The following is a 27,993-nucleotide window of genomic DNA, read 5'->3' as shown; positions in this document are numbered from 1 at the left end:
GTTACTTGATTACATATAACAAACTAAGACTCTTCCATGGGGAGGATTGTGTTTATGTGTCTTTGTATCCTCAGTCCCTAGTGTTAAGGTGGAAGATTGAATGGTGCCCTCCCCCCAAAAAAAGATATGTCCACATTCTGACCCCCAGAACCTGTGATTGTGACCTTGGAAAGGGCAGGGCAGGGGGTGTTGATGCAATTAGGTTGAGGCTTTTGAGCTGACACCATCCTGGATTCCCCAGGTGGGCCCTAAGTCCAATGGCAAATGTCCTTATAAGAGACAGAAGAGGAGAAGTCACAGACACAGAGGAAAGGGGTGAGATTGGAATTCTGCAGTCACAGGCCTAGGAGCCACCGGAAGCTGGAAGAAGCAAGGGCAGATTCTTCCCGGGAGCCTTTGGAAGGACTTCTGGCCTATAGGATTCCGAGAGGATAAATCTGTGATGTTGGGCCACCCAGTTTATGGTCATTTGTTAAGCAGCCCTAGGAAATGTCTGTCTGTCTGTCTATCTGCCTATAGATACATAGATAGATAGATAGATAGATAGATAGATAGATAGATAGATAGACTATTACAAATTCAGAGCTCATCTGTTAAATGAATAGACAGTGATAATTTTGTACTTAGAACACAAAGTGGTTAAAGATATTAAAAAGGAAGGAGAAAGGATATTTCAAAGGAAAGAGAAAATTCTTGATGTGTCTCCTACCCCAGTCACATTTTTATGAGTCCACTTGAAACCCTGGAAATCTGAGCTCACCAACACTGTTTCAAGCTCTGTGCTCGTCTGTGAAGGATGGCATGGCCCCATTGCTTTAGCCCACAATGCACGGAAGGCAACTCCATTCCCTCTGTTTCTAGTTTCCAGCAGGGAGCAAGGACCAAGAACTCTTACTTTGAGCTTTCCAGTTCACCTGATAGGATATGACGGATTGCAGAGCAAAAGTGCACAAAAGACATCATCAATTAACCCAATAAAGTTGATTTAAAGGCTTTTAAACTTGAGAACCAGTTCAGTGCCTGTGAAAGATCTTTCTAGTCCCTTGAAGTGATGAAATAAAATGATCAATCGCCCTTATCAGCCTCCCTTTTTTGGTAATGTGGTGGTAGGAATCGGTTCTCTGCTGTCAAATTAACCCTCATCTTATGAAGGGCTTCTATGGTCTCTTCCCTGCCCTCACTCAGCTCAGGAGCCGACCGGGGATCTCATTTCTCCATCTATCTCCTCACATTCTATGGGAGGACTGGAGGAGGCAGTTCAGGACCAACTGTAGTGATTGATTGTTCTTTATTCAAGCTACTATGCTGGGCCCTTTGCAAAGGATGTGGGGAATCTTGGAGGTTGAAATGTTTTGAATGTCATTTGAATTATAAAAATAGAAATATATTTGTAATAAAAAAAATTCAACCCATTGAGAATGATATAGGCCCAGAGTTCCTCACCTTACTCCCTTCCTTTGAACAGTTGGGTATCTAGCCTTCCAGACCCTTTCTTTATGCATTTACCAATATGTGTTTGTGTGCGGTGTGCACTACATGTGCTCATAAACATACATGACCCAATTCCACTTAAATTCAACAAACTTTTCTTCAATAAATATGTTCATGGAACCTACAACATGCCAATTCTGAGTACATTTTTCATATTGTTCTGCAACTTACTTTTTATTTCACTTACTACACCAAGGGCACATATCCATATTTGGAATTTAGTTCTACCTCAGTCGTCTTAACAGTTGGATGCCATCTGGTTCATCTCATAAACCAATATTTATTGAGCACCTACTGTATGTCATGCAGTATTATAAGTCCTGGCCTTATAGCAGAAGTCTGTCTGCCCTGTGCAGCATTTTAATCAAGACCTATTGATGCACATTAGGTTATTTCTGTGTTGTTTTCTATTACAACAAATGCAACAGTTAATAACCTTAAATGCATACTTACGTTTCACTGCACAGATGTATTTCTGGGCCAGTTTCCTGGAAGTAGAAGTAATCTGCTCAGTCATATGAACATGACAGTTATAATTCACAAACCAGAATGGGAGGTTTGAACTGCCCATGATGGTAGCACTCACCAATGGGCTATTTTCTTTATTAACGCAAGGCTTGTTACCATCCATTTCTCCTTTTTTAAAAATATATATTTTTATTGATTTCAGAGAGGAAGGGAGAGGGAGAGAGAGAAAGAAACATCAATGATGAGAGAGAATCATTGATTGGCTGCCTCCTGCACGTCCCCTACTGGGGATTGAGCCCACAACCCGGGCATGTGCCCTTGACTGGAATCGAACCCAGGACCTTTCAGTCCCCAGGCCAACGCTCTATCCACTGAGCCAAACCAGCTAGGGCCACTTCTCCTTCTTTGAAGCCCTACTTGCCCAGGCTGAATTCTTTAAGCCACCACACAGTGTTAAGCTAAAGAAACAGTGTCTGCTTGCTACCAGGTTGTATGGAGAGAGAATTAATTTTTCAATCTCCTGTCCCCACACAGTTCCCATTCACAACCGCCCCAGTACCCCCTTCCCCCGCCACCTCTACCTGTGTAACCTGGTCACTATTCTGCTCTTTTCCAACTCCTGACAACATGAGGAGATCTCAGCTGCACCTTCCTGTGAATTCTTCCTGAGAACCCAACAGGATCACATTGCAAATCTGAAACAAGAATGGAAAGAACAACTTAATTATAAATATGACCACTTACTGACTTGCACATCATGTCTTTCTGAATGACTGCTGCTCTCTCATGAATATGCATGGAGGTGCTTTCCAGAGAAGACTTCTTTAGGCAGAAGAGTTACTGATGAAAGTGTGTCTTAATCAGGCCCATTCGCTACCCATCAAATATTGATAGAATGCTTACTAAATGAAGGACGATGCATTAAATGCTGTTGACTATATGCAAGAGGACTGAAACAGGAGCATATTGTTAAAGCAGGAGAACTAGACCACATACGTGAGTAACTGCAGTTCAAGGCAGAAGCAGTACATGCCTGAGAGGTGAGGGGCAAAGCTTGCTCAGGTCCACAGGAGGCAGCACCACTTCCCTTCGCTGCTGATGCTCTGGGAGAAGCCACTCTTCCTTAATAAAAGATAATGATAATCTTGAGGTGGTTATTGAAATTGCCAAGGATGTCACTGAATCAGAATACATAGACCTGTATTCTACTTCCCTTGCTCTTTTGAGAATTAAAATATACAGCATCTATTTCTCAAGCAGATTTACCCAGACTCCTTCTGCCAAGGTTAATGAATCCAGAGCCTCATCAGATTTAAGATCCCACCTGGCAGAGGTGTGGAATCCCAGTAACTTATAAATTTGAGCTGTTGGAATGTAGAAATCAAGTCGTTTGTCATAGGAGGGTTTCTCAGGAACTCGACACCTGCACAGTTTGTTTTAGTGTCTTTAGGGGTAAGATGCTTGACCTTTTAAAAAGAAAGCCCCCGTTCAAAAGAATTTCATTTTCCTTTGTCCTTTGGTCAAAGTTTCAGTAACCTGGGGCTGGGTTATGGTTTCAACCCATGTTTGAGAATATGTTTCTCATCCTGTGCCTTGTCTGTGAAATTGACCCTAACATAGTTCCCATCCAGTTTATTTCCCCCTGAAATAGGGAAGAAATGAATGGTGCATTGTCACCCTCCCACCCAAAATGATGAAGTCCAGGGTGATAGGAGTTCATTCTGAGAACTTGTTGCAATTTACATTCATGCTAGATATCCCGTCCTTCCTGTCTTTCCTCCTCCACAGGTGTAGGCTGATTCTGCCTGAGCAGATGGAGGTAGCTTTCAAAGCCAAGTTAGGAAAGTTGCTTTGTAGTTCTGGCCTGAGGCTATTGTTAACTTCACACTGTGGAGACCCAAGTTTCCTTCAATAGCATCCCAGCTGGCATTTGTTTTGGTCAGAATGTGAGTGTCTTAACCAGTTTCATACTTTGAAATCCTAATGCCCAGTGTGACAGTGTTAGGAGATGAGGTTTTGGAGAAGTGATTAAGTAACAATGGTAGGACCCTCAGGTATGAGACCCATGTCCATGACACAAGGAGAAGTTTGCAACCTAGAAGACTGTCCTCCTTGGACTGTGCTGGCACCCAGATCTTAGAGTTCCAGCCTGTGAGAAATAAATTCCTGTTGTTTATAAGCTACCGAGCCTGTAGTATTTTGTTACAGCAGCGAAAAAAGACAAAGACAGCATTTCTTTCATTGAGAAATATTCACCAAGAGGAGATAGTAGAGAGGGAAGGCCCTTCTGAAGAGTCACTCTGATTTTCAGCTTCCTTTTTGATGAGCTATGTTTGTACAATTTCCTTAAATCTTTCTGAGTTTCCATTTCTTGATCTCTAAGATAAGTAATTTAATACCTGTGCCTCCATTATATGGATTTTTTTTTGAGGGTCAAGCAAATTATGTGAATTAATCTCAAAAGCTTGATTTATAAATTATAAAGCTGTATTTCAATGTAGTTATTTAGTAATTTCCATCAATGTTGGCAACAGGGAGAAATTGCCCAAGCTCCATCAGCTTGCTGGCTAGTGTTTGCATTGCAGGATCCAACTTTAATATCTCTTAACCTCTTTTTTATATTTTCCATCTGTTTATATGCTCTTAGGGTGATTTCATTAATATATCCCTTTGTTCACTCTATTTAATTTTGTAAACTATAAATAATCTGCTGTTTGACCTGCCTGCTGTGTTTTCCATTTCAAATCTCTATTTTTCATTTCTAGAAGTTTTGTTAGGTTATTTTTCAGTCTGCTCATTTAGTTTTTATAAGGCCTTATTTTTATGTTTTTGACCCCTATTTTTATGTTTTTAGTCATTTGAACATTTTTATCTTGTGCTATCTATCTGGTAGTTCTATGACCTCAAGTTCTTGGGGATTCTAATTCTTTTGTATTTGCTGACTCTCACTCATGGTGGATTGTTTCCTCATATGTTTGTAATTTTAGATTATGAGCTCATCTTCAGTGGAGCTTCTGGGTTGGAGTTCTCTTTTGTCTGAATCTGGGTTGAATTGGGCCCCTCCAGTGAGGTTTTTATTTGCTTTTGCCAGTTCCTCCTAGGTATCACCAGTGAGAATTACCTACGTTTCATGTAAATTTCTAGGCTGCTTGTTTCCTGACTATGCGATTAATGTAAATTACAATCTCAAAATCTATTATGGGCAAGTCATTATGAATTTTTAGGGGACCCTTTCCCCACCCCGCCCATGCCCAGAACCCCAGAGGAGACAGATGTATTTCCTTGTGTTTCCCTGTGACATATGTTGGAACAGTTTTTCCGAATGCCGATGGCTGATGTGATCACCATGCTGAGAGTCAGGCCTGATGGTTGGCCTTCTTGCTGTGTTGGAGCAAAGCACCCAACTTCTCTGACCTTCAGTGTTGCAGTGTTCGAGAGTCTCAAAAGCATGTGCTATTGCTCATGTAAAAGTATCCCTGTGAGGATCAGATCGGATTACAAATACATGTGGAGCTCAGGGCCTCCAAACCATAGAGGAAGCTGTGTACCCATGGAGGCTGCTTGTGGTCTCCCCACTGCAGAAGTGGGGAAATTCTGGGGGTGGCGCTGCTGGACAGGGCATGCCCTTATTTCAGGTGCAGGCATTGTCCTCCTCTCAGAAACCCTCTCCTGGGCCCACCTGCCCACATTTGGTAAACTTGCCTGCCTTTAAACAGTAGAAGAGGATTCGATTTTTGTATTTGCTTCTTTCCTTAAATTCTGTCTCAAACTTGGAGCTGGGTCCCTGGCTCCAGGAGAGAAACCCAAGCTGACAGGGGAGGGGCTGTCACTGTTTCCATGGATAATGAAGGCAATTTTCCAATGGGAAAGAAAGCACAATAAAAGCTATCTCCTGCAAGGGCTCTCATTACCCGACCTCTAGTCTTTTCTAAGCAATCGAGGCTGACGCGAATTGTTTTCCAGAGTTTTCAAATAAAGAAGTGATTTGCACACAATGATTTTTAAGGACACTTCTAGCACTAATATCCTGTGAATAGATTTAGTTGGAGGCTGTGGGAAAGAGTTAAAGTTCATGGACCCTGGGAGCTCTGTTCATTTTCTTTCTTTGAGTGGTAGAGACATGTGCCTGTCTCATTCCGCCCCCAAATGACTAGGACAGCAGCCTTTTCTTATGCCTTTGCTCATTCAGCCCTGTGCCATGGACAATTTTCATTGTCAAGAGGGAGGAGACCGGCTGGCCTTAGGGTCCAACTTTCCCAGTCATTTTCTCAGCCAAACATCTTCTTAGCCTTTGACTTACTTATCTGTGAGGGGACCCATTCCTGCCTGTCTCCTGTATAAGCTTGTTATGAGGCTCTGTAAAATAGGCAAGCTTAGGAAGCGTGGAACCTGGCACAACTGGGAAGGAAAAGATGGCCCACTGGGGTGTTATATTGTCTCTATAGGATAGTGTGTGGAAAAGTCAACATAAAAGGCCTAAATGCTTGTTCTTAAAAAGGCCTCCTTACAAGGCTGGCCCTTGGCTGGCATCTAGGAACTTCGATTTTTGGTAAGAGTGGCTCCCTGCACCTAAACTGTTGGAACAAACAATATGGTTTATGCTAAGTGCCTGCTTTCTTCCTGGGAGAATGGAATTTTGGTGCATGCCAGGCAGAGGGTGTCTCCAGGATCACCCTCCCAATAAAAACTCGGGGTACTAAGTCCCTAATGAGCCTTCCTAGTATTGTCACAACCATTGCTGGGGGAGTTAAGCATGTGCTGTGTGATTCCACAGGGAGAGGAACTTGAAAGCTTGTGCCCGGTTTCTCCAGCTTTCCTCCATGCACTTTCCCTTTGCTGATTTTTCTTTTGATCCTTTTGTTGTCATAAATCATAGTATGACCATAAGCTGTGTCCTATGAATCTTCCTAGTGAATGATCAAACCTGTGTGGTGTGGGGGACACTCTGACACAGATGTCATTATCTGAGATTTGAGTAAGACACTGCACTGGGCTCCCCCTAAACACCGCAGTGCCCTGACCACACAGGGCTCAGAGCCCAGGCTGTGACTCTCACTAGGCTCATGTCTTACAGAACAGGAGGCAGCGGGCCTGGCTGGAGCAGGAGGGATGCAGGCTAGAGGAGCTGGGAAGATACACCACCTCTGGGCATAAGGGCTGGACTCCAGAAGAACAGGGAGGTGCTGGAGGTGGGGCAGGAATAACCTGCCTGAGGGAGTGCTGTGCCCAGGGAGGACCAACCCATTTTGACTCTGTGGACCACTCCCAACAGCATGGTTCTCCCTAGGCAAGGGCAGGGCCCACCAAAACCAGTGGAGGGGTCAGGCGGGGAGAAAGCTCTACAGGCCTTGTCTGGGAAAGTCTGGGTTCAGGTCTTGGCTATGCCACTTACTATGATGCTGGGAAAATTATTTACCTCCTTTGTGCCTCAGTTTCCTCATCTTTAAATTGGGGACATTAACAGTACCTACCTCATAGGTTGTTGGGAGGACGAAGTGAAATAATGTATGTAAATGCTTAGAACAGTTCCTAGGACTTAACAAGCACTTGATTAACCTCAGTGATGATGGTGTTGGTGGCAAAGCAGCAAATTCAGGGGCCTGGACATCACTTCCCCTCAAGCCAGCAGCAGAGGCCCCTCCCAATGGACAGGTGAAGAGAGGTGTGCCCTGGGCTCATGAATACCAGTCAAAACCGCAGCTGCTCAGTCCGCTCTTGGGAATACACCCCTGCTCTGATTTTCACTCTGCAACTCCTCCCTCTGGGTCTGGACTTGACTCTGGCCCTGAACTTGGATTTTTCTGGCCTCCTCCCTGGAAAACAACTGGAGCCCTATCTTCTACACTGAACTGGCAGGGCTGCCAGGCACAGCCCAGCCCTTCCAAAGGTCAGCCTCATGCCTAAACTCCCGGCTCCCCCTTTGCCAAGCTCCCTCCTCCAACCCAGCTGCTCCCAATACATCATGAGTCACAGCTGTTCTTAGTATTTCATCCCATCCTGGCCTCCTCTCAAAGCCCTCCATGACAGAATTATTCTCCTTTGTACCCAATTTGATGAGTGTGGATGGCAAGGATGCAATGCATTCGTCCTATCCATTAAGGGCTGAAGTGTGCTCTAATGCTGATTCGTGGTACCCACTCTCTCTCATCATTGAAGACTATGTGTGCAATGCCCACAACAGGGAAGAGATCAGCATGGCCATTTCTCTAGCCCTGGGGCCTGGGGTGGGGAGACATGGGAAGAATGGAAAACTAAACAATACACTCGCCAAAGAAGAGCTGCAGACAACCGGCACTCGGAAGGTGCACACTGTGCTGAGCCAGTCAGATCATTCCTGGAGGCAGCTGGGCTGAAGCTAACCCCATAGAATATAGGGATTGAACAGGAGGTAGCAGGGGACAGCCTGAACATGGGGAAGAAGCACAGATGCTCTGGGCATTTGAGCGAGGAGCAGAGGATTCACAGAGAGGATGAAAAAAAGGAATGCAGAAAGCTAGGAAGGGGGCAGGTCTCAGTGAGCCTTGAGTGTTGCCTAGGAGTTTGGGACCCATCAAATGTTCAGGTACCTTGAGGTGAGCATGGGAGTGACCTTTGAGTGGTTATTGCCTTTGCACTCGGAGGCAGGTGAGAGAAAACCTTTTGGGCATTGAACGGCATTTTGAGACAGAGCCAGCTGGTGTCACTGTGAGTAGCATCGGTGTCCTGTCTCCTCTTCCTCAGAACAGAGACATTTAGAAAGGAATGATTTCATTAAGAAAAAAAACACAAAAAAAAACACAGTGTAAGTCCTGTTCCTGTAAAGTATTGCTTAATTACATGTGCTCTATCTCCGTGTAATTAGTCTTCTAAGGAAACAACTGACTGCACTTGCAATTTATCTCACTGAGCCAGGAAGCAAATGAGAAGCTACGTTGCTTCTATGCTTCTGGGGGTTCTGGATAAAGTCCCTCACCAGCCTCTGGACTCCCGTAACCACGTGGCCTCTGTGTATGATCCCTTCCTCACACCCTATCTCCGGGAGGTCAGCAGCAGCACATTTCATATTCAACGTGGTCTTGCTGTTATTCCAATAAGTCTCCCAAACTCCAAGTCTACGTGGACTTGATGGTCAGTCCTGGGCACCCACCCCTTTGTTGATTTGATTCCTGAGTGGAGTTCCAAAGGCTTTTAGACCCAAGTGGGTTGAAGAGACGATAGAAGGAAGATCTTCATGAACTTCTTGGTCAAGCTTGATAAGTAATGTTTTGGTTAAAATTTCTTGTACAAAAACATTTTTTAAAATCTGTCTTTTCCTTTACCTCTCTGACTACTTATTAGATTTTGTTTCTGTTATTTAAATTTTGCTTGATATTTGTTTGACTTCTTGAATCTGTAAGTTGATATCTTTCTGCAGTTTTGGGACATTTTCAACCATGACGTCTTCCAATATTGCTTCTGCCCTGTTTCTCCTCTTCTGATATATCACAAACCAGTGTTAGAACTTACTCTATTCTCTATCTCCTCTCCTCTCCTCTATGTGTTTTTCATCTTTTTACCTCTCTGTGCTTCGTTCTGGAAAATGCCTTCTGACCTGCCTATCTTCTACTTCATTAATACTTTCTCCAGCTATGTCTAATCTGCTTTTAAACTACCCAGCGAATTCCTAATTTTACTCAAACTTTTCAATTTTACATGTTTCTCTTTATTTTTTTTCAAACCTTCTGTGTCACTTTGTATAGTTTGTATTTTTCTGATGAAAATGTTAAGCTTGCTTTTGAGATCTTCATATATAATAACACAGGTATTTTGCAATTAGTATTTGATAGTGCCAATATCTGGAGGTTATGTGCCAGTTGTCTGTTATTTCCACAGATCTGATTTTGGATATCTTGACTCCTGATGTTTCTGATTACCTTTGATTATGTGCTAGAGATCATATTTGAATACTTATTTATTGAATTAATTTGAAACCTAAGATGATGTTATCTGCCTCCCCTGAGAATTTTTGTTTACTTTTGTCAGGATCACAGGAGTGCTAGCAGCCTTGATCCCTTAAGTAAAATTAAAGATTTGAGGGTCTCTGGGCCACCCAGATGAAATTAAGCAGACCTGCAGCCTGTGGGAGGGCAGGTTGATTTCGAGTAGAGAGTTAGCCTTAGGGACAGCCTTTCACTATCCTAGATAAAAATGGAAGGTGGCTTGCCTGGCTGGCGTGGCTCTGTGGATGAGCATCGACCTATGAACCAGGAAGTCATGGTTCGACTCCTGGTCAGGGCACATGCCCGGGTTACGGACTCAATCCCCAGTAGGGAGTGTGCAGGAGGCAGCCCATCAATGATTCTCTCTCATCATTGATCTTTCTCTTTCTCTTTCTCCCTCTCCCTTCCTCTCTGAAATCAATTAAAAAAATATATTTAAAAAAAAAGAAAGATGGCTTATCAGGTTGCCCATCATTGATAGGCACTGAAGTCCAACTTTTAACTCTGGTCTTTTGAGGTTTCCAGAAATGCTCAGCCTCTTAGCCCCCTTTCTAGACTAGTACTTACCTCTGGGCAGAAGCAAACCCAGTGCTGGGCTTCTCTCTCTTCGTTCCAGTGTCAGCCAGGTCTCAACCCAATCATTTTCATTTTGTTCATTTTTAATAGATTTATTAAGAGTTTAAATTATTTTATCCAGTTTCCTTCATTGTTTTCAGTGATAGAGTTGTTCAAATCAAATAATCTGACATTCCCAGGGGCGGAAATCATTATAATTCTCTAGGATATATTCTTAGCAATAGAATAGGTCTAAGACATGTAGATTTTGAAGACTCATGAGACATATTGCCCCCAAAATTCCAGAAAACTTGTTTTCTTTATATGAGTCCTTTGTTCTTTTTCCCTCCCAGTTTCTGCCCGTGTCTTAGAGTCCATGCATTCTTCTAAGTACTCTGAAACAAGTAGCAGGTTTTAACTTGTAGTTGCAAGTAGATGTAAAAAAAATGTTGACTTCCCCCTCCCCACTCTACCCCCTGCCCCATATTTGGATTCAACTTGTTCTCTAGCTCCCATTTCACTGCTGATGGAAAAGAAAACGAATCTTGTCATTTCAAGGTAACTCAGTTTCTTCCAATTTAAGGCTCCATTTCTTTGAAGTCAATTGCTCAGTGAAATTGGGATTAAACAGACTGTTCTTTGTAAAGGCCTCCCTTCCACCTTGAAAGGTCTCCCTCTCCCGCCTCCCCTCTCAAATAGCACCTAGAAGCAAGGAGAAGCTGGGGAGAGGTGTCTGGGCCACAGGCAGTTCCCTGGAACCTCCCTGTCCCTGCTGACTTACCTCACACCTCCCCATCTTCAGATTTTATCCCCTCTGTAGTCACTGCTGATGTCCTTGGTCCTGAACTCAGGATGCAATATCCACTCATTCTGTGCCCTCTGGTCCTCTGATTTGTGTTCAGCTACCAGTATTTGCCACCTCTTCCCTGGGGAATGCAGGAATGCCGGGATTAACTGCATGCTAGGAGCTGGCTGTGGGTACTGGGAGCCCTATTGTAGGTCTTCTCTCTGCTTGAACATCACTCCACCATTTCTGCCCCACTGCCTGGGTTCTCTGCAAGACGCTCTCCCACCCACAGAGTGCTAGGCAGCAAGCACAGCATCATCTCTGTTGCCATTCCAGCCTCAATCTATTTGCAGAATTTCTCTCTCCGCACCCTGAATTGCACCCTGCACAGAAGGACTAGGCTAATAGTCCCTCAAAAGGGGCCTTCCGCAGGTCTGTCTGCCTTCCTCCACTCTCTTCAGACTCTGTCCCCAAGCCAGGAAGAATTAGCCTCCTTTGGGGTTTGGAAACACCCCATCTGTCAGTGGTTCTCAACCCTGGTTGCACTTTTGAATCAAATATGAATGTCGACCAACTGAATCCGAGTGCCTGGGAATGACCCGAGCACAGGTAATTTTTTAAAGCTCCCCAGGTAATCCTAAAGTGAGCCAGCGCCGAGCACCATGGCTGGCCGTGTCACGCCCTCCATCTTCTGGCTTTGCCTGACTGTTGTCCTTGATATTTCAAGGGAGATGGAGAATTTAGAAAATACTTCCCCCCAGGGCACGGCTTGTGCACTTGAAATCCTGGCTTCAAGACTGTTTCAGAAGTTAGCTTCAAGGTTTGGGTTTTATAATCACAGCCGAAAATTAACATCTTTGCTTCTCTTCCTCCCAGCTCTGCCAGTCTTAATCTACCTCAAAGCTGCAATTGCCTCTGAATGAAAGAGCAAAGCCAGACTAGAAAAGGCCATTCATATGTTTCAAACTATAGTGTTATTTATTTGACTGCTTCCTTGGTTCTATTTTTCTGCTAAACTAGCCCCTAAATAAGCAAGGCCATCAGAAAGCTACGACCTCATTTTGGCCTTGGGAACAATTATTCTCATCGGATACGCGGGTAAATGCTGTGAGCCAATGCTGACCAGTGACTTACAGATCTGGGAAGCTCCTTACTTACTGAAGTGGTGTTGCAAGGAGACTGTTCACCAAGTTCCTCAGTAGAGAAATTTCTTTTGGGTCCTCATGGCCAAGTAGCTATACTTCTCTTTTAAAGAATATTTTAGACACTACAGAACATTTCTGTTTGCAGGAAGCGTGGAGCTGAATGTGTGGCCCGCCTTTACTAAGTGGACCTTTTGTACACTGCTCTCACCCTTGGCATCACCTTATCCTGCTCATTCTCATTTCCCCTTTGTTCTCTTGTTCTCCTTTATTTATTTTTAATTGTATTTTATCCCACGGTGACTGCATTTATATGGGATGTTCTAAAACTTTCTCTGAGACATTTCCACCAGGCACAAATCTCAGTACTCTTCTTTTCTTTAGAGAAGAACGCGTGTTTCGCTAGCCTGATACCACTCTCAAGTGCACGGCCCAAAGCCTATATGAAATTTGTTCTCACATCAGCCCTGGTTGCTGAGAGAGATTATTATCCTCCTTTACAGATGAGAAGGAGGCTCATCCATCTTTCAAGTCTTTCTCTCCCCCTGAGCCCCTTATCTGTCCTTTTTAAAGTTACCTTCTTGTCAGTCATGCGGGACCGAGTTGTTCCTTGTGGAATCTCACTCACCTTCAGGGTTTTTGCAGTTTTTCTATAAAGGGCCAAATATTAATATTTTTAGGGTTTATGAGCCAAGGCAAAAATCAAGGCTATTATATGGGTATTTATAAACAAGAGCCAAAACAAATTTTCACAAATATTTTACTGATGAAATAAAAAATGTGATAGTAAGGCACACAGTTTTTTGGACTTATTATGTCTACTAATGAGAAAAATTGAATTTTTGTTGATGAAGGGTTGTTCTCATCTTTTAATAGGTTTTAAATATAAACAAAAAAAAAAAACATTCCTCATTGTCTGGCTGGACAAAAACAGATGGTGTAACCCTGGCTGGTGTGGTTCAGTTGTTTGGGTATCATTCTGTGCACCGAAAGGTTGCCGGTTTGATTCCAGGTCAGGGTACATGCCCCAGTTTGAGACTCAACTCTCAGTAGGGGACCTACAGGAGGCAGCTGATGGATGTTATGTTCTCACATTGATGTTTCTCTCTCACTTTTCTCTCTCTCTCCCCCTCACCCTTTCTCTTCCTCTAAAAATCAATAAAGTATTCTTTTAAAAAAATAGGTGGTGTAGTTTGTTGACCTCTGTCTTGGGCCTTTCCTCTTTTTCTCTTTCCCAAACCCAGATATGTTTCATTGCATACAAAATAGCTCACCACACAAAGTGTTTCCTCTTCTTTAGGAACTTTGTGCTTTTACAAAAAGCATCTTCAAAGGATTGCTTGCAAATGAGTTTCTCAAACAAAATATGATTAGCAAAGAACGAAGTGTGATGCTTGAGAAAATCACCTTAGGAAACATCTTACTAGAGAGTTTCTATATGGTCTTTGTTTTACTGAAACCAGCCCAGAGGAAATCAGTCAGCCAAGGAAGTGCGTTTGGGACTGGCAACTTCAATCCCCACCGGCGTTTTCCGCATCTGTGAAAAATCACACTCCAGAGAGAGGAGCATTTCCGTTATCCTCCACAGGGAAAGGCTCTTATTACCCAGACAGTTCACTTCCCAATCCGGAGGAAGTTGTTGGTTTCAGCAACAATAGGGAAAGTGCTACCTCCATTTAACAGGCGAGGCTCGGGCCTCTGGGCCCTATTTTCTTGTGAGATATTTGTGTGCTGGAGACAGCATTTGATTTTTAAAAAGGCAGAGGGACTTACCCTTGTAAGTGTTTATATGTATAGCAGAGGCAAATGGAACTTTGAGTATTAAATTACTGTACTGTGCCAGTTGAGAATTCTATGCAAGCCAGCCAACTCCTTCCCCCAAATTGTATTTTTAGTGTTTAGCAGCTGCAAGTTTCCAGAAATCTTCAGAGCGGGACCACTTATTCTACCCAGTGCGAAGCTCTTAACTGCTGACAATTTTCAGTGATTTGGTTGGGGAGGCAGTAGGATACCTAGGAGGCAGTGGGGTCAAATACCACCTGCTGCTTCTCACTCCACATGTACATGGATGGGCCTGCCCTTGACCAGTTCACTTAACCCTTAGCCTCAAGTTTTCTCAGCTAGAAGGAGGGGCTAATCTCTATCAAGTAGAGCTGCTTTGAGGCTTAGAAATAATTGTGCATTGTCACATCCATTTGCTCAGTTCAGGGCCTGAGTGATGCAGTGCCCACCCACTCTCCTCCCCCTCCCTGGCCTGTCTTTTGGTCCCTTGAGCCTATCAGTGTCTGTGCCAGAGGGTGACTGAGGAAGGCAACATCCACATCAGTCTCTTGTTCTGTTGATTAGGAAATGGTGCAAAAGAATTCATGGTGTGTGCAATATTGCAACCAAGTGCATGGAAATAAGTGTGTTTTGATTAACCAAGCTACCTATTGCTGAAGAAGTAGGCAGTCCCATCAAAATACCCAGTGATGTTGTACCCTGAGAATAAGATTTGCACAAAATCATCCAAGACAACAGGGATGGCATTGAGTTTTATATGCTTTTTCTACCAATGAGGCATTGGCATTAGAAGGTGCTCAGCAAACAGGCCACACATTAGCTGAGGCAAAGCTGGGACCAGTGAAACGGCAGGTGTTTAAGGTCAGACACAGGTAGCAAGTCCCCACAAGAGAAGCCCTTTGGAGTCATGAAACGAGAAAACAGGGTGAGCCTGGGCCCCTGCCTCGTGAACCATCAGCCTAACATGAATTTGGAGATGTGGCCACCAGAGACAGGTGGCTGGAACCTGCAAGAGCAGCAGAAGATGAAAGGCTGGGGGTGGGCAAAGCAAAAGGCAAACATTTTGGCCCCAATGACAGAGACAACCAGCTATACAGTGACATGCACACACCCTGGTAGGAGCCGTCACTGAACAGGAGCCCCTAGAGGAGTCCCTTCTCGATGGGGGCTTCATTCTGAGGACAGCAGGTCACCCAGTCCTCTGTCTTCTAGCTCCTTCTTTCCTCTCCATCAGTGAAGCCTGCTCTAACCACTACATGGCCTTGCTCACCAATGTATAACAGGGGGGCACCCTGGCTTCAACCAGAAATCATTTTTATTAAGGAACAACAAAAATAGTGTTTGCTTGCTCATTAGGAGGGTAGAATGTGTTTTTATATCTTCAAGTGCCTGAGACTTAGTCCAACAAAGGCATCCTCCATTGTCTCACAGTGCTGGTTGACCAGATGAACAAATGCACAGATGAGGGATATACTTGATCCTGACTCAGAACCCTTCCCTGCGAATGAGAAGTTGTTCAGAACTGAACAGATGCTGGGGCCAATGGGGAGGTGGGATTTCACACACGTTCTCTTGGACTCCTCCTGCACAGGTCCAGACTCTGTTCTCAGTCCTGGAGCTGAGGGATGACTTTGGTCAGGCTAGGCCATCTACGGGGCAGGCATCCTCCACCATGTCACTGTGGGCTGGACAGGCATTCCTCTGACTGCCCCACTCTGTTCTCTAAGGTGTTGTCACACACCTGTCCCAATACTCACCTCAGAATTCTCACCTCTATGCCATGTAATACCAGACTTTGTCACTTCTCTTTCCTCCTAGAATACTGTCTCTGCTCATCTCACTCTAGACCTGAGCTGTTTCCTAGAGCGACACCATTTTCCAGGATCTTCACAAGCTTCTCCCTCCTGTTCACCCTCTACCCCCAGCCCACCCACCATCTTTTGTTGCTCACTTTTCTTTAAAATTCTCAATAATAATGCACATGTGTTGAGCACATTGCCATGCACAGAGTACACCTGTGTTCATGATCTCATCAGACACTCACCACAATCCCATTGGGTCATCAGGGGAGTCTCGGGCCCCATGTACAGATGTTCGGATGGCTGCCCAGAAGTGGCAGGACTTTCAGGTTAGTGTGCTTGGTGCCATATGTCCCCACCCATCCTACAATGAGCACAATGGGGCTTGTGTCTTCACCTCAGATTGAACATATGGTGTTTTGGCTACAACTTGAAACATTTTGGGACTTGATCTTCAGAGTACTGGAAAATCTGTCTCCATAAATGGAAGGCAAGAACAGAGATAGAAGCACCCCTCTGGTCTCCTGCCCTCTGTTCTAATGGCAACTGGAAATTTTAACTTCATATTTATAATGAAATAAGACAAAGTGAGTTTTAGGATTGTTATCTCCAGCTCAGTATTTTTTATTGTGGTAAAATACATATAAAATTTACAATTTTAGTCATTTTAAGCCTATAGCTCAGTAGCAATAAGTACATTCACAGGGTTGTGCAACCATCTATTCACTCCCAGAGCATTTTCATCACCCGAAGTGTAAACCCCATACCCATGAAGCAGTTACTCCCTCTACCACCTCTCCCCTACCTCTGACTACCATCAATCTGCTTTCTGTTTATATGGATTTGCCTATTCTGGACACTTTATATAAATGGAATCATATAATATGTGCCTCTTTGTATCTGGCTTCTGTCACTCAGAATAATGTTTCTGAGTTTCATCCACATTGTAGCACGTATCAGAAATTTATTTCTTTTCCTGGCTGAGTAATATTCTCTTCTGTGGATGTACTATATTTTGTTTATCCATTTATCTATTGATGGATATTTGGGTTGTTTAAATCTGTTGGCTATTGTGAATAATGTCACTATGAACATGCATGTACAAGTTACTGTTGGAACACTCGTTTTCAGTTATTTTGGGTATGTGGCTGGAGCAGAGAGGTCATGGAATGAACCAGCCCAAGAGAGAAGAGGACATGTTAGCCTCAGCTAAGAGCATAGACAGTCAATTATAGCAAAAGGAATGAAAGTGGGTGACAGATCCTGGTAGATGTGGGAGTTGAGACATTCTCCTTTTTTTTTCCTATTTTCTTAGGTAAGTAGGTCATCGGTTGAGAGTGAGGAAGGAGGAGGTGGTGTTAGAGGTTTGAGAGGGAGAGAAGGCCTGGCACAATCTTCTAGGAATGAGAGAGGAGTAACTCAGGGCCTGTAGCAGGATTGAAGGGCAGCATTAAGGACCCACTGGAGCTCGTGGCCCTGAATTTAAAGTCAAATGAACCCATATGGTTACATATTTCTCTGACCAGGTCCAGCTGTGCGATACAGATGGAGTATCAGCATTAAGGTTTTACCAACTAAGAACAACAGAGTGAGAGGAGAGTGCCAGAGCACCATTGTAACAATGGACTATGGCCTTGAGCTTGGTAGGGAGGGGAGAGAGGAAACGGGGGAGGGTTCCACTGTAAGGTGCGGTGGGGCAGTGGATCAGAGGTCCCAGTGGGGTGGAAGGATGGATGGATCCAGATACTTGAGGAGGTAAGCTATATGATAGGGGAGGGATGTTAATCACAGAGCTAAGTGCTTATCATCAGAGAATACATATGATATTTTTATTATTTATAAAAATATGTAACATTTTTTCTTATTTTTTGTTGAGGTATATTTTCTTAAGAGCTGTGTATTAGTTTTTTTGTAACATACTGGTTTTCAAAAAGAAAGAAATGTGTGTTGAAATGTGGGCAGGATCTGGATAGATGCAGGTGGTCACATGATGTTTCAGGAGAAGAAGGTATAAGCACTGCTTCTGAGACAATGCAGAGCCTGGGTGGCCAGGCCATGGAGTGTATGGGGCCTGTGGCTGGAAAGATATGAGGAGGGCAGGGATGCCAAGGAAGACCCTGCACTGAATTCTGGAGAGAACAGGGAGCCAGCGAAGGACTGTGAATAGAGGAATCTGGGACACAGATGGGCCTTTGTCACCTCTGAGAAGAGGGAGCATTGACATTGAGAAAATCTTGCAGATCTTGGTGAGAGTTCCTGGGACCGCTACCCTCTCTTTGCTCCTTTCTCATCTCTCTCAGCAGGAAAGGTTGTGTGTGTTGCATAAATTCTGTGTAACAGCAACAATAAGAGTGATTACTTTTCATTTCTGTTCTTCTATGTAATGGAGCTATTAGACTGTGGCAGATCCCTTAATATGATGATCATCTTTGAGTGATTTTGACTGGGAATGTTTGCATGAATGGTGGTAATTGCCGCCATTGTGTGTGAAAAATGAGGCTATAGGCTCATGTTCCAGAATCTTATCAACCCTGAAGTGCCATTGACTGTGCCTCGTGTGGCTGGGCAGGCATCGAGGGAGCCTCGGAGGGGTAGGTGGGCGCGCTGGCTTTTGGCTGACTATAAGGACAAGCCTGGCTAACTGGTGGGGCCAGGAGGTGGCTTTCTGTTGGAGACCTGTTTCTCCCCATACAGAGGACAGCTGCTCTCTGTCAGCCAGTCAGGTAGCTCTAGAATCGGTCTACCTGTGGGTGAGGATATGTCTCTTAGTTATCTAGTCCCCACCTTCACCTACTATCCATTAGCTGCCTGAACTGTAGGGCAGGCCTCAGAATCTGCTGTTTGTAGGACTGGGGTCTTGGCTCTGTGGGGAGGCTGCCTCCCTCCAGGGCTGGTTTCTAGGCCGCTGCCGGCATCTTTCCCACCATCCCCGTCAGGTGTGTTTTTCTTGACACAGTGACAGACTTTTGACCTTGGCTTTTAGGGGATCATTTCACATGTTCATTCCATGTTCCTGTTACATTAGGAGCCACCTCCTGTCCTTCGTCTTTGGGTTCTGACACCGGCTCGGATGCAGACAGAGGCCTGCTTTGCCATGGCCTCCTGGGGGCCCTTGTGCCAGCCTGGGCATCTGCTGAGGCCTGGTTTTTATGAAGAGGCCCCAGGAGACCTCTTGGTTCTGTCATGAGGAATCCCAGGGCTTCTGAGGTGGAACCTGGTCAAATATGCTGAACAGAACAGTAACCAGCCCATAGAGGACCCAAGGCACTCGTACTGTGAATTCTCTTCTCACCATCATAACCAACACTAGCCTGATATTTCCATAAAGCAGTTCTATGGGAACATCAGGCTGCTTGACAGAGGAAGGTGTCTCCCCAAGGCAATCTGAAAGGGTCTGGAAGGACAGGAATCCAGTCTGCCCTCCTTGACTCGGGGAGTTTGTGCTTTGGACCCTTCCCTCCCATCTCTCCCGTTTTCCTCCAGCACTCTCATCTCTTTTCCTTCCTCTTCCTCCCCTCCGTCCTCCGCCTCACCCCACTATCCCTACTGTCTTCTTCTCTGCCCTTCTTTCATTCCCGCCCCCCTTCCTCCATCCTTCTGGCCCTAGCTACAGCACACTCCCCTGCTGTCCTTGGGTTCTGATTCAGTTCAGACAGCTATCCCTGAGCCTTTTTGGAGCCCTTCCCCACGAAGGGCAGGCAGCACAGTCATTGCACTCATTTATTTATTCAACAGGATCTAGCAAGTGCTCTGTATCAGGCAAGGCACTAGCTCCTGAGAATACAATGGCAAATTAAGAAATTAGAGGGATAACCTCTCTGTTGATGGGGGGAGCGAGATGACTTTGCTGCTACAAACACACATTCCTGAGTCTAGTCTCTTTAACCTGGTTCCTTGGTCCCAGGCCACACCCAGGAATCTGCATTTTCTAAGGGGCCATCCAAGTGATGCTGGTGCAGGTGGTGCTGATGCAGATGGACCCAGGTGGGCCCTGAGTCAATCTCAAAGAAACATTGCTTTCCCCATGAGGCAGTGTCCAAAGCTACCCTTTGGGAGTGTTTGTTGACTGTGCCCTGCGATTTTAACTGCCCTGCTTGCCTTTAAGAGGTTAGGAAGTACAGAGTCTTGGATAAGGATCTTAGTTTCACATGGGTGTTAACATCAAACAATTCCAGATACCAGGCACAAGCTTTTATGGGGGATTGTTGTGACTTACAAGAATGTCTTGATGTGCTGAGAAATTACTCTCTAGAAAACTGACTTAGTACAGGCTGCCTCCTGCCCCCCTTCTCTGCAGACTCCTGCACTCCCACGCTGCACCTCCATACTCCAAGCATGCGTGTCTGTGGCATTTCTTCATCACAAGGGTGGACCCTGGCATTTAGCTGTCCCAGAATGAATCTTCCCTGAAGTTTGCCTCTCCTGGCCGTGGGCTACCACCCCCTCCCCACCCTGGGTCATACGTAGGAGGGGACACAAGTCTCATCATCACAGTTGGGTGGCAAGAACAGAAGCCTGTCTAACAGGGTTTAAGTCAAGGAAGACAGACCACAAAGACAGGGGACTCACATGCCCGTGGGCAGAGAGTGGAGCCACACCTCTCAGCAGATGGGCAGCTGAAGTTGCCAGGCAGCCCCCACCCCCTGGCCTCACATCTCCACTATGTACCTGCCTTGCTCCCTATGTACCATCATCCACATGCACCAGAGCTGTCCCCAATAATGCCCTGTCCCTGCATATGGGCCTCAATTCCAAGTTTCAGCAAAAACATAACTTGATTGACTGTTTAGGTTTGGTTGATTGATGCAGGAGATTGGGCTCACACAGTGCTTTTCTAGGTTGCAGATCTACTGTTTCTCTTTGAGGGGTCAAGGGCTGAAGGAAATGATTGACAGTGAGTGGTTGCTGTCCCAGGTGTAGCTGGGGTGGCACAGCCGCACCAATAGAGGGCAGTGTCCCATGTACACAGGTATGATTGCTAGGAGGTTTCTGGAAAAGCTTGGATGAGCCTCAGTAGAGGGCAAAGGAGCATTATTTGCTGAGCTTGTGCCCTGTGTGCTGGGCTCATCTCACATCTTTTCACAGCAGCATGCTGTGCAGAAATAACTGGGACCCAGGGTGCTCCATTACTAACCCAGTACTGTTTTCAGTGGCAGTACCAGCATTCACACTGGGTTCTTTCAACTCTGAACACTGCTATTTCCAGCATGCCCCACTGCTGCCCTGGCTCGTGGGCAGCAAGAGGAATTCCATAGAGTCAGAAATCTGGACACTGAGGTCAGAGTCAAGCTCAGGAGGAGCAGATGAGGATCTGAGACTGAGGTCTATAGTTCAGCCCCAGAGAATGCCACTGAGTACCTTCCTAGTGGCCCAGGGGAGTTTTACCGGGCCTCCTTGTGAGATGTCTCTTTTGCCCACAACAGCATCTTAATGGCACGTCTGGTGTTTGTCAGTTTGGGGGTTGCCAGTTCCTCCATGGAGCCTTGGCTGGAGGGTGCCACATATCACAAGGGCTAGAGGGTGCCACGTATCAGTAGGGCTTTGAAGCTGAGTGGTCTCTGAGCCCTACATGTGACTCAGGGCCAGGCCACTAAATCCCCGCGGGGCTTGGCTTTTAAGTGGAGATGGCCCCTCCTTCACAGGGCTGTGGTGGTTTTTAACTGAGTCAGTGTGTGAAAAAGTACTTTGCACTGTGCTGGAGACATAGTAATTACTCAATAAATAGCTGCTATAATAATAATAATATAGTAATAATGATGATGACTCTTAGTTGCTTGAATGCAGGAAGTATATTGTGTGTTTTTCTACCCCCTACAGCACCAGTAAAATGCCTTTGAAAGGGTAGGTGCTGAGAAAATATTTGCTGAATGGATTTATTATACAAGGGTATGTAGAAAGTCTGGAAGCAGAGATGAAAAGACATAAAGAATTTGTTGATATTGTACTACAATACAGGATGTAATATAATATAATACAATGCGGTATGTAAAATGTAACAGTGGGTTGTCCGTTATTAGCAATGCAGGGTTCAATGCTTTATGCAAAATTGCCATGAACATTGTAGATTAATGCTGCGTTTCCATCAATTTCTGCACATGCATCCATGATGTGTTGCCTCAGATGGTTTTTGTCTCTGATTTCCATTGAATTCAACTTGTGCCTTTAGCCTACTCCAGAAGAAATAATCTAGAAGATTCATATATACAAAAATAAAATATTAATATTTGTTTCCAGACTTTTTGGCCAATGGTCACCCTGTCAGTACCTTTCATCTCTCCCGCTCAGTACCCCTTCTCTGTGGATTGAGACACCAGCGTCTCCTCTGAGTCTTCTCCCCTCTGTGAGGACCAGCATCCTGATCCACTTTCTCCCATCAGAATGTGGAGTCTAGACCTCCTCCTGTTGACCTTCCTGTCTCCAGTTTCCCTCCATGTCCCCAACTGGTAAAGCCCTTCTTCCTGGGACAGGAGATAGGCACATCTGTTCTTCTCCTCTGAGCTGCTCTGAGACTTCCCATGCACCCATCCTGTCACACAGCTGTCCCCAGACATGCAGTGAGAACTAGTCTCCATGTTTGCAGACTTCACGTGACATGTGAGACCTGTTCTTGTTCAAGCTGCAAAGGTGCCGGGTTATCCCTACATGCTTTGGGTCCCATAGTTTGACTGAAGCTAAAACATAGCTATATGGAGAATGGGGGTATGGGCACTGAGGCCTTCAGGAAGTTATCCCATTGGCCAGAGTGGAACCACCCCCACAGGATGGTGCCTGTGATGGGCTTCTGGTGCTGATGACTTTAGCATCTTTTTTAAAAAATTGAGATATAATTGACATATAACGCTGTGTAAGTTTAATGTGCACAACATGTTGATTTGGTTCATGTATTTGTTGCAACGTGATTACCACCATTGCATTAGCTAACACTTCCATTACATCACATAATCATCATTTCCTTTTCTGGTGAGAGCATTTAAGATCTAGTCTCTTAGCAACTTTAGAGTTTATAATACAGTATTGTTGACTATAATCACTATGCCATACATCGGATATCCAGAACTTACTCATCTTCCGACTGCAAGTTTAGACCCTTTGACTAACATTTCCCCGTTTCCCCCACTTCCCAGTCTGTGGTAAGCACAATTCCCCCTGTTTCTACAAGTTAGGCTTTTTTTTTTTTTTTTCTTTTCAGATTTCACATGTGAGAACATTTGTCATTCACTGTCTGACTTAGCTCACTTAGTATAATGCCCTCCAGGCCCATCATATTGATGCAATGGTGGGATTTCCTTTTTTCTAGTAGCTGAATAAAATTCCAGTGTGTGTACTAGTATGTGATGACTTTAATCACTTTAGCATCTCTCTCCCTCTCTCTTCCACAGGACACCAGCAATGATTGGCTGTTCCTTCGTAGTCAACAGGAAGTTCTTTGGTGAAATTGGTCTACTGGACCCTGGGATGGATGTGTATGGAGGAGAAAACATCGAACTTGGAATCAAGGTTTGTGACATGGCAACCTTTGCTCTTGTTCACATTTGTGAGCAGAGCTGCCTGGTCACCTTCATGTATATCTAAAACTTCCTTAGCTGGTGAATGACAGATTCCTTCATCCCACCCCTGTCCCTGAGGATGTTTCAGCAAGATTGTCACCCCTCTTTAGACAGGGAATCCTGGGCTTTCCCTTGCAAAGAGTTGAACAATTTATTCCATGCCTCGGTGACTCACTCTGGACATTAGCCACAGAATTTATTTTCTATTCTCTTCAGGTTTCATTCTCTCCTTACATTTGTCTTAAAATTAAATTGCTCCTTAAGTTAGTATTGCCATTCTATGAATTTTGATGGTTTGTGTACATTTTAGAATCACAAGATGCCAGAGAAGAGCAGGGCCATGTTCTGTGGGACCCTCCCTTGTCTCAGAAATGCTTCTAAAGAGAATGACAGGGTCGGGGAGTGAGAAGAATGCAGAATGGGCCTCTTGCTGGGCCCCTAGGCCAGATCACTTCCACTGTTAGACATGTTATATACTGGGTTTTGCTTAAGATTTTGTTTGAAAAGAGAATTCCACTGCAAAATAAATAAAATAAAAATTGGACACATTGATATATTCCAACCTCCTCCTTTTAGAGTTAAGATAAGGGACTACCCCCAACTGGTAAGGTACACCTTTAGGCCCCGTCAGCCTCTTAATAGTAGACTTGCTGCTCTGCCTAGTGCAAGTCTCTCTCCACATTGCAAAGAATGAGTGCTGGGAGGACGCCCTTCCTGCCGAGGTCTCTGTGTCTGTTGCCCCCTGTCCTGAGCGTTTGCATACCTAGGCCCCTGGAAAGTAGGCTTGTTGGAAATGGCCCAGGACACAATTGTAAGGAGTTAAGTTTGTTGCATTTCTTGCGCCTTTCTGTTGTATTCTCGATTTTGTTCTACCAGGCAGGTACCCAGTGCAGAATCCCTATCCCTAATCAAAGCCTGCTCTGTTTGTGATTTCATTGATTTAGCCCTAGCTGCTCAGTAACTTTAAGACTCCCCATCAGCCCCTCATCAACACTTGAGTCCACTTTGTGGAATGAAAGGCTGTGTGCCCCTAGGATGTAATGAATGGTCAGGCTACATGAGTGAAGGAAATGGTGGAGACCCTCTCTGGATCCTAAAATCGTTCCCTTTTGGAGATCACAGACTCTTCCTGTGCTTTCAATTCCAGGCAGGGCTCTTTCCTCAGTGGAATTTGCATGAGATTTCTTTGTAAAGTCCAGCAATTAAAAATCCATCAATATGTTATCATAGCTAATACACTGTCTTTCATCTGTTTTGAATTTAATTGCAGACACAGATCTGGACCTAGCATGTTGAACTTGGCCCTGCTCCCACCTTCTCATCCCTCCTTGTGCTGACTCCATAGAAGCCTATTTTTCTGCCCATTCTTAAAGCAGAGTTGAGTGCTGTTGATGCCATAAAGATCAGGGCCTGGGTTCAGGGTCTTTAGAGCCATCATCTACACACTATCCTGTGGTTCTCAAGGTGTGGTCCCTGACCAGCAGCATTAGCTTCATCTGGGAACTTGTTACAAATGCAGATTCTCAGGATCCACATCAGACACTCTGGGGTGGGGTCCAGAAACCTGTGTTTTAACAAGCCTTCCAGGGGATTCTGTCACATGGCCAAGCTTAAGTGCTACTGGGTCTACACCTTGACCTTAATCAGCTTCCTAACAAATACATACTTTTCTCAGAAAGCAGCCCACGTGAGAGTTCACATGTTCCAAGGCCCTCCTCCAGGTGTCCTCATGGCCATTGCGGGCCCACAGTGAGTCCCTTCTTCTCACTCCCAGCTCACCCAGCACAGCCCCCACCCCCAACCCCTTAGGTAACCATACCTACTTCCTCCTGAGCTTAGTATGCAGGTGTCTGGACCAAGTGACTGTAGGTTCCTGGATAGGGCTCCCTTTTACCTGGAGATCTATGTAAGATGCTTTGTTTACCAATCATAGTATTTTTCTTTTCATTTTGTGCTATTTTATACTTCTTAGAGCACAAATTGGGGGAATAATACATTTTTAAGAAAGCCATCCCACAGCTTGAAAAAACTTCAAGCTTTTTGTACTCTTCTATACACATATATAATTTGAATACAGCGGGCACACATACATTTATATAAATTAGCTAGGAGAAACGATACAGAATCCTATACTTAAGTGGGAAATTTTCAATATGAGCATACCATACTTTCTTTGGGATTTTTTTTCACCAAGAAATAGGTCCATCTGCAATCTTTCTACCTATTCTCTGACATTTTTCATTACTTTTTAATTCCTCAGAAAGTAGAGTGTCACAAGAATAGGAAAAATAGACAGTGTCGCTGAGGCTCAAGGCTGACTTCCGGCTGTCACTCGGATGAAAGGCAGCTTGCCTGTGACCAAAACAATCAATACAATACAGTGAAGGGGAAGAAAAGCTTCCAGAACCGAGAAAATAAATGAGGTTAGAAATGGAAAGGTTTCATCTTGTTCTGAGTAACATTCATCAGAAACTTTTAACGAGGCATATTATTATAACATACCTAAATGTGAGGGAAAAAAATCTCCAAGGAGAGAAGAGCAGATAGATCACTTTTAAGTGGAGTAAAATCAGATGGCTTCAGACTTCCCTGGTATATCAGTCTTCTTTGGGAAGAAAAGGCACTACTTATTCTGAATCCTCATATAAAAGAGTGACAGGCAAGACTGCTGAACCCTGTCACACAGCTGTTCCTAATGGAAGACAATAGAAAGGCGCTGTCAGATCCTACAACTATCAGAAAATGTCTTAGCTCGAATAGGACCCTCGAGGACTGAGTAAAAGACAGGATTCATGTGTGTGCACATGGCTGTTCAAAATATTTGTGAGGCCAAGGACCCACAATGGAGATGGAGATGGAGATGGAGATGGAGATAAGTAAGCATGTGGGTGGGGGATGCACAGGTGTGATAACCTTCTTACCTGGCCCATCCCAGCCTGAGGGCCTTCTCCTGGGTGCAGTTTTTGCCGATGTTCCACAATAGTCCCAGTCAATGCATTCAGACTCATATCCTGGTAAATTAGGGGGAAAGGATGTATATATTTTAATTTGTACAGAGTAACAATAATATTTTTAAAAAGCAGATTTTGCCCAACCGACGTGGCTCAGTGGTTGAGCGTCAACCTATAAACCAGGAGGTCACAGTTCGATACCTGGTTAGGGCACAGGCCTGGGTTGCAGGCGCGATCCCCAGTGTGAGGCATGCAGGAGGCAGCCAATCAATGATTCTCTCTCATCATTGATGTTTCTCTCTCTCTCTCCCTCTCCCTTCCTCTCTGAAATCAGTAATAATATGTATATTTTAAAAGCAGAGTTAGACCTGGGTGCCACAACTGCTAGTTGCATAATTGGATGCCTTGGGCCACACCATTTTTTTCTGAAGAGCTGGATGCCATTCTTATGACTCAGGTGGGTCCAAGATGGGCATCCTTGCCACCTTGCCTGGCCCAGTCCACTTGAGCTCAACTCATTGAAGATCTAAAGCAGGGGTCCTCAAACTTTTTAAACAGGGGGCCAGTTCACTGTCCCTCAGACCATTGGAGGGCCAGACTATAGTTTAAAAAAAACTATGAACCAATTCCTATGCACACTGCACATATCTTATTTTGAAGTAAAAAAACAAAACAGAAAAAACACCCGCATGTGGCCTGCGGGCCGTAGTTTGAAGACGCCTGATCTAAAGGGTCACCCACAGGCTGGGGTGCTCAGAGAGTCCCTATGCCGATCAGGATAGCTTCATCAGTAGATTTGGAAATTGCCTCCTTGAGAGGGATCATTCAGAAAACCCCAGACCCCCAAATGAACTCACACTGATCACTTCTGTCCCATCTCTTGCTCACCTTGTCTCTTGTCTCTGAGAAGCTAGTGGTGTAATTCAGTCTGAATCTGAAGGCCTGGAAATCAGGGGATATATACAGTTCCAGTCTGAGTCTGAAAGTCCAAGAACCAGGAGTGCTGATGTCTGAGGACGAATGAATATAGATGTCTTAGCTCACACAGAAACATGAGACAGGTGCTTTGATCCCCAGCCTCTTCTCTGTCTGTGGGTCTGAGACTCACCCTCCAGCATCCATCTGAATCAGGAGAGATTCCCTGCCCTCTCTGAAGCCCCTGACATCAGGCCCCCAATGCCCAGAATCCTCCTGTGACCTTTGTCTTCCATTTGGAACTCTTGGGCTCAAGTCTACTACATCTGGTGAATGTTGTGATTGGAAAACTGTCACTCCTAGAGGGGACTCATACTGGGCCATATATATCCCCCAAATCTCAGGACTTAAGGGTATGTTTTGGAATTTTGTTTACTTTTTCTAATCTCTAGATTGCTTGTGGCTTTGGTTCTGGCATTGGTCATATCTGGCTGTATGAATGTCTTCATAGTGCAGGGTTAGAGTATATCTGTGTTAAAATTCAGAGCGAAGTTCCTAGTCTTGTCTGGGGATAGAATAGGCTTTTGGGTTTCACAGA

General features: G+C 44.7%; 1 protein-coding gene across 3 annotated transcripts in view; it reads left to right on the top strand.

Moving 5' to 3' along the window:
• The window catches only part of GALNT17 (polypeptide N-acetylgalactosaminyltransferase 17), a 410,474-nt gene that overhangs the window by 292,637 nt on the left and 89,844 nt on the right, over positions 1–27,993 (top strand). For all 3 annotated transcript variants that reach the window (XM_008141499.3, XM_054714818.1, XM_054714817.1), the window contains one exon: positions 23,362–23,479. In XM_008141499.3, coding sequence (XP_008139721.2) covers positions 23,362–23,479 — 118 coding nt within the window. The remainder of the gene's footprint in view (positions 1–23,361; positions 23,480–27,993) is intronic.

This window comes from Eptesicus fuscus, chromosome 4, assembly GCF_027574615.1.
Source record: "Eptesicus fuscus isolate TK198812 chromosome 4, DD_ASM_mEF_20220401, whole genome shotgun sequence".
NCBI classification, from domain to species: Eukaryota; Metazoa; Chordata; class Mammalia; order Chiroptera; family Vespertilionidae; genus Eptesicus; species Eptesicus fuscus.
This window is presented reverse-complemented; position numbering and strand designations above follow the sequence as displayed.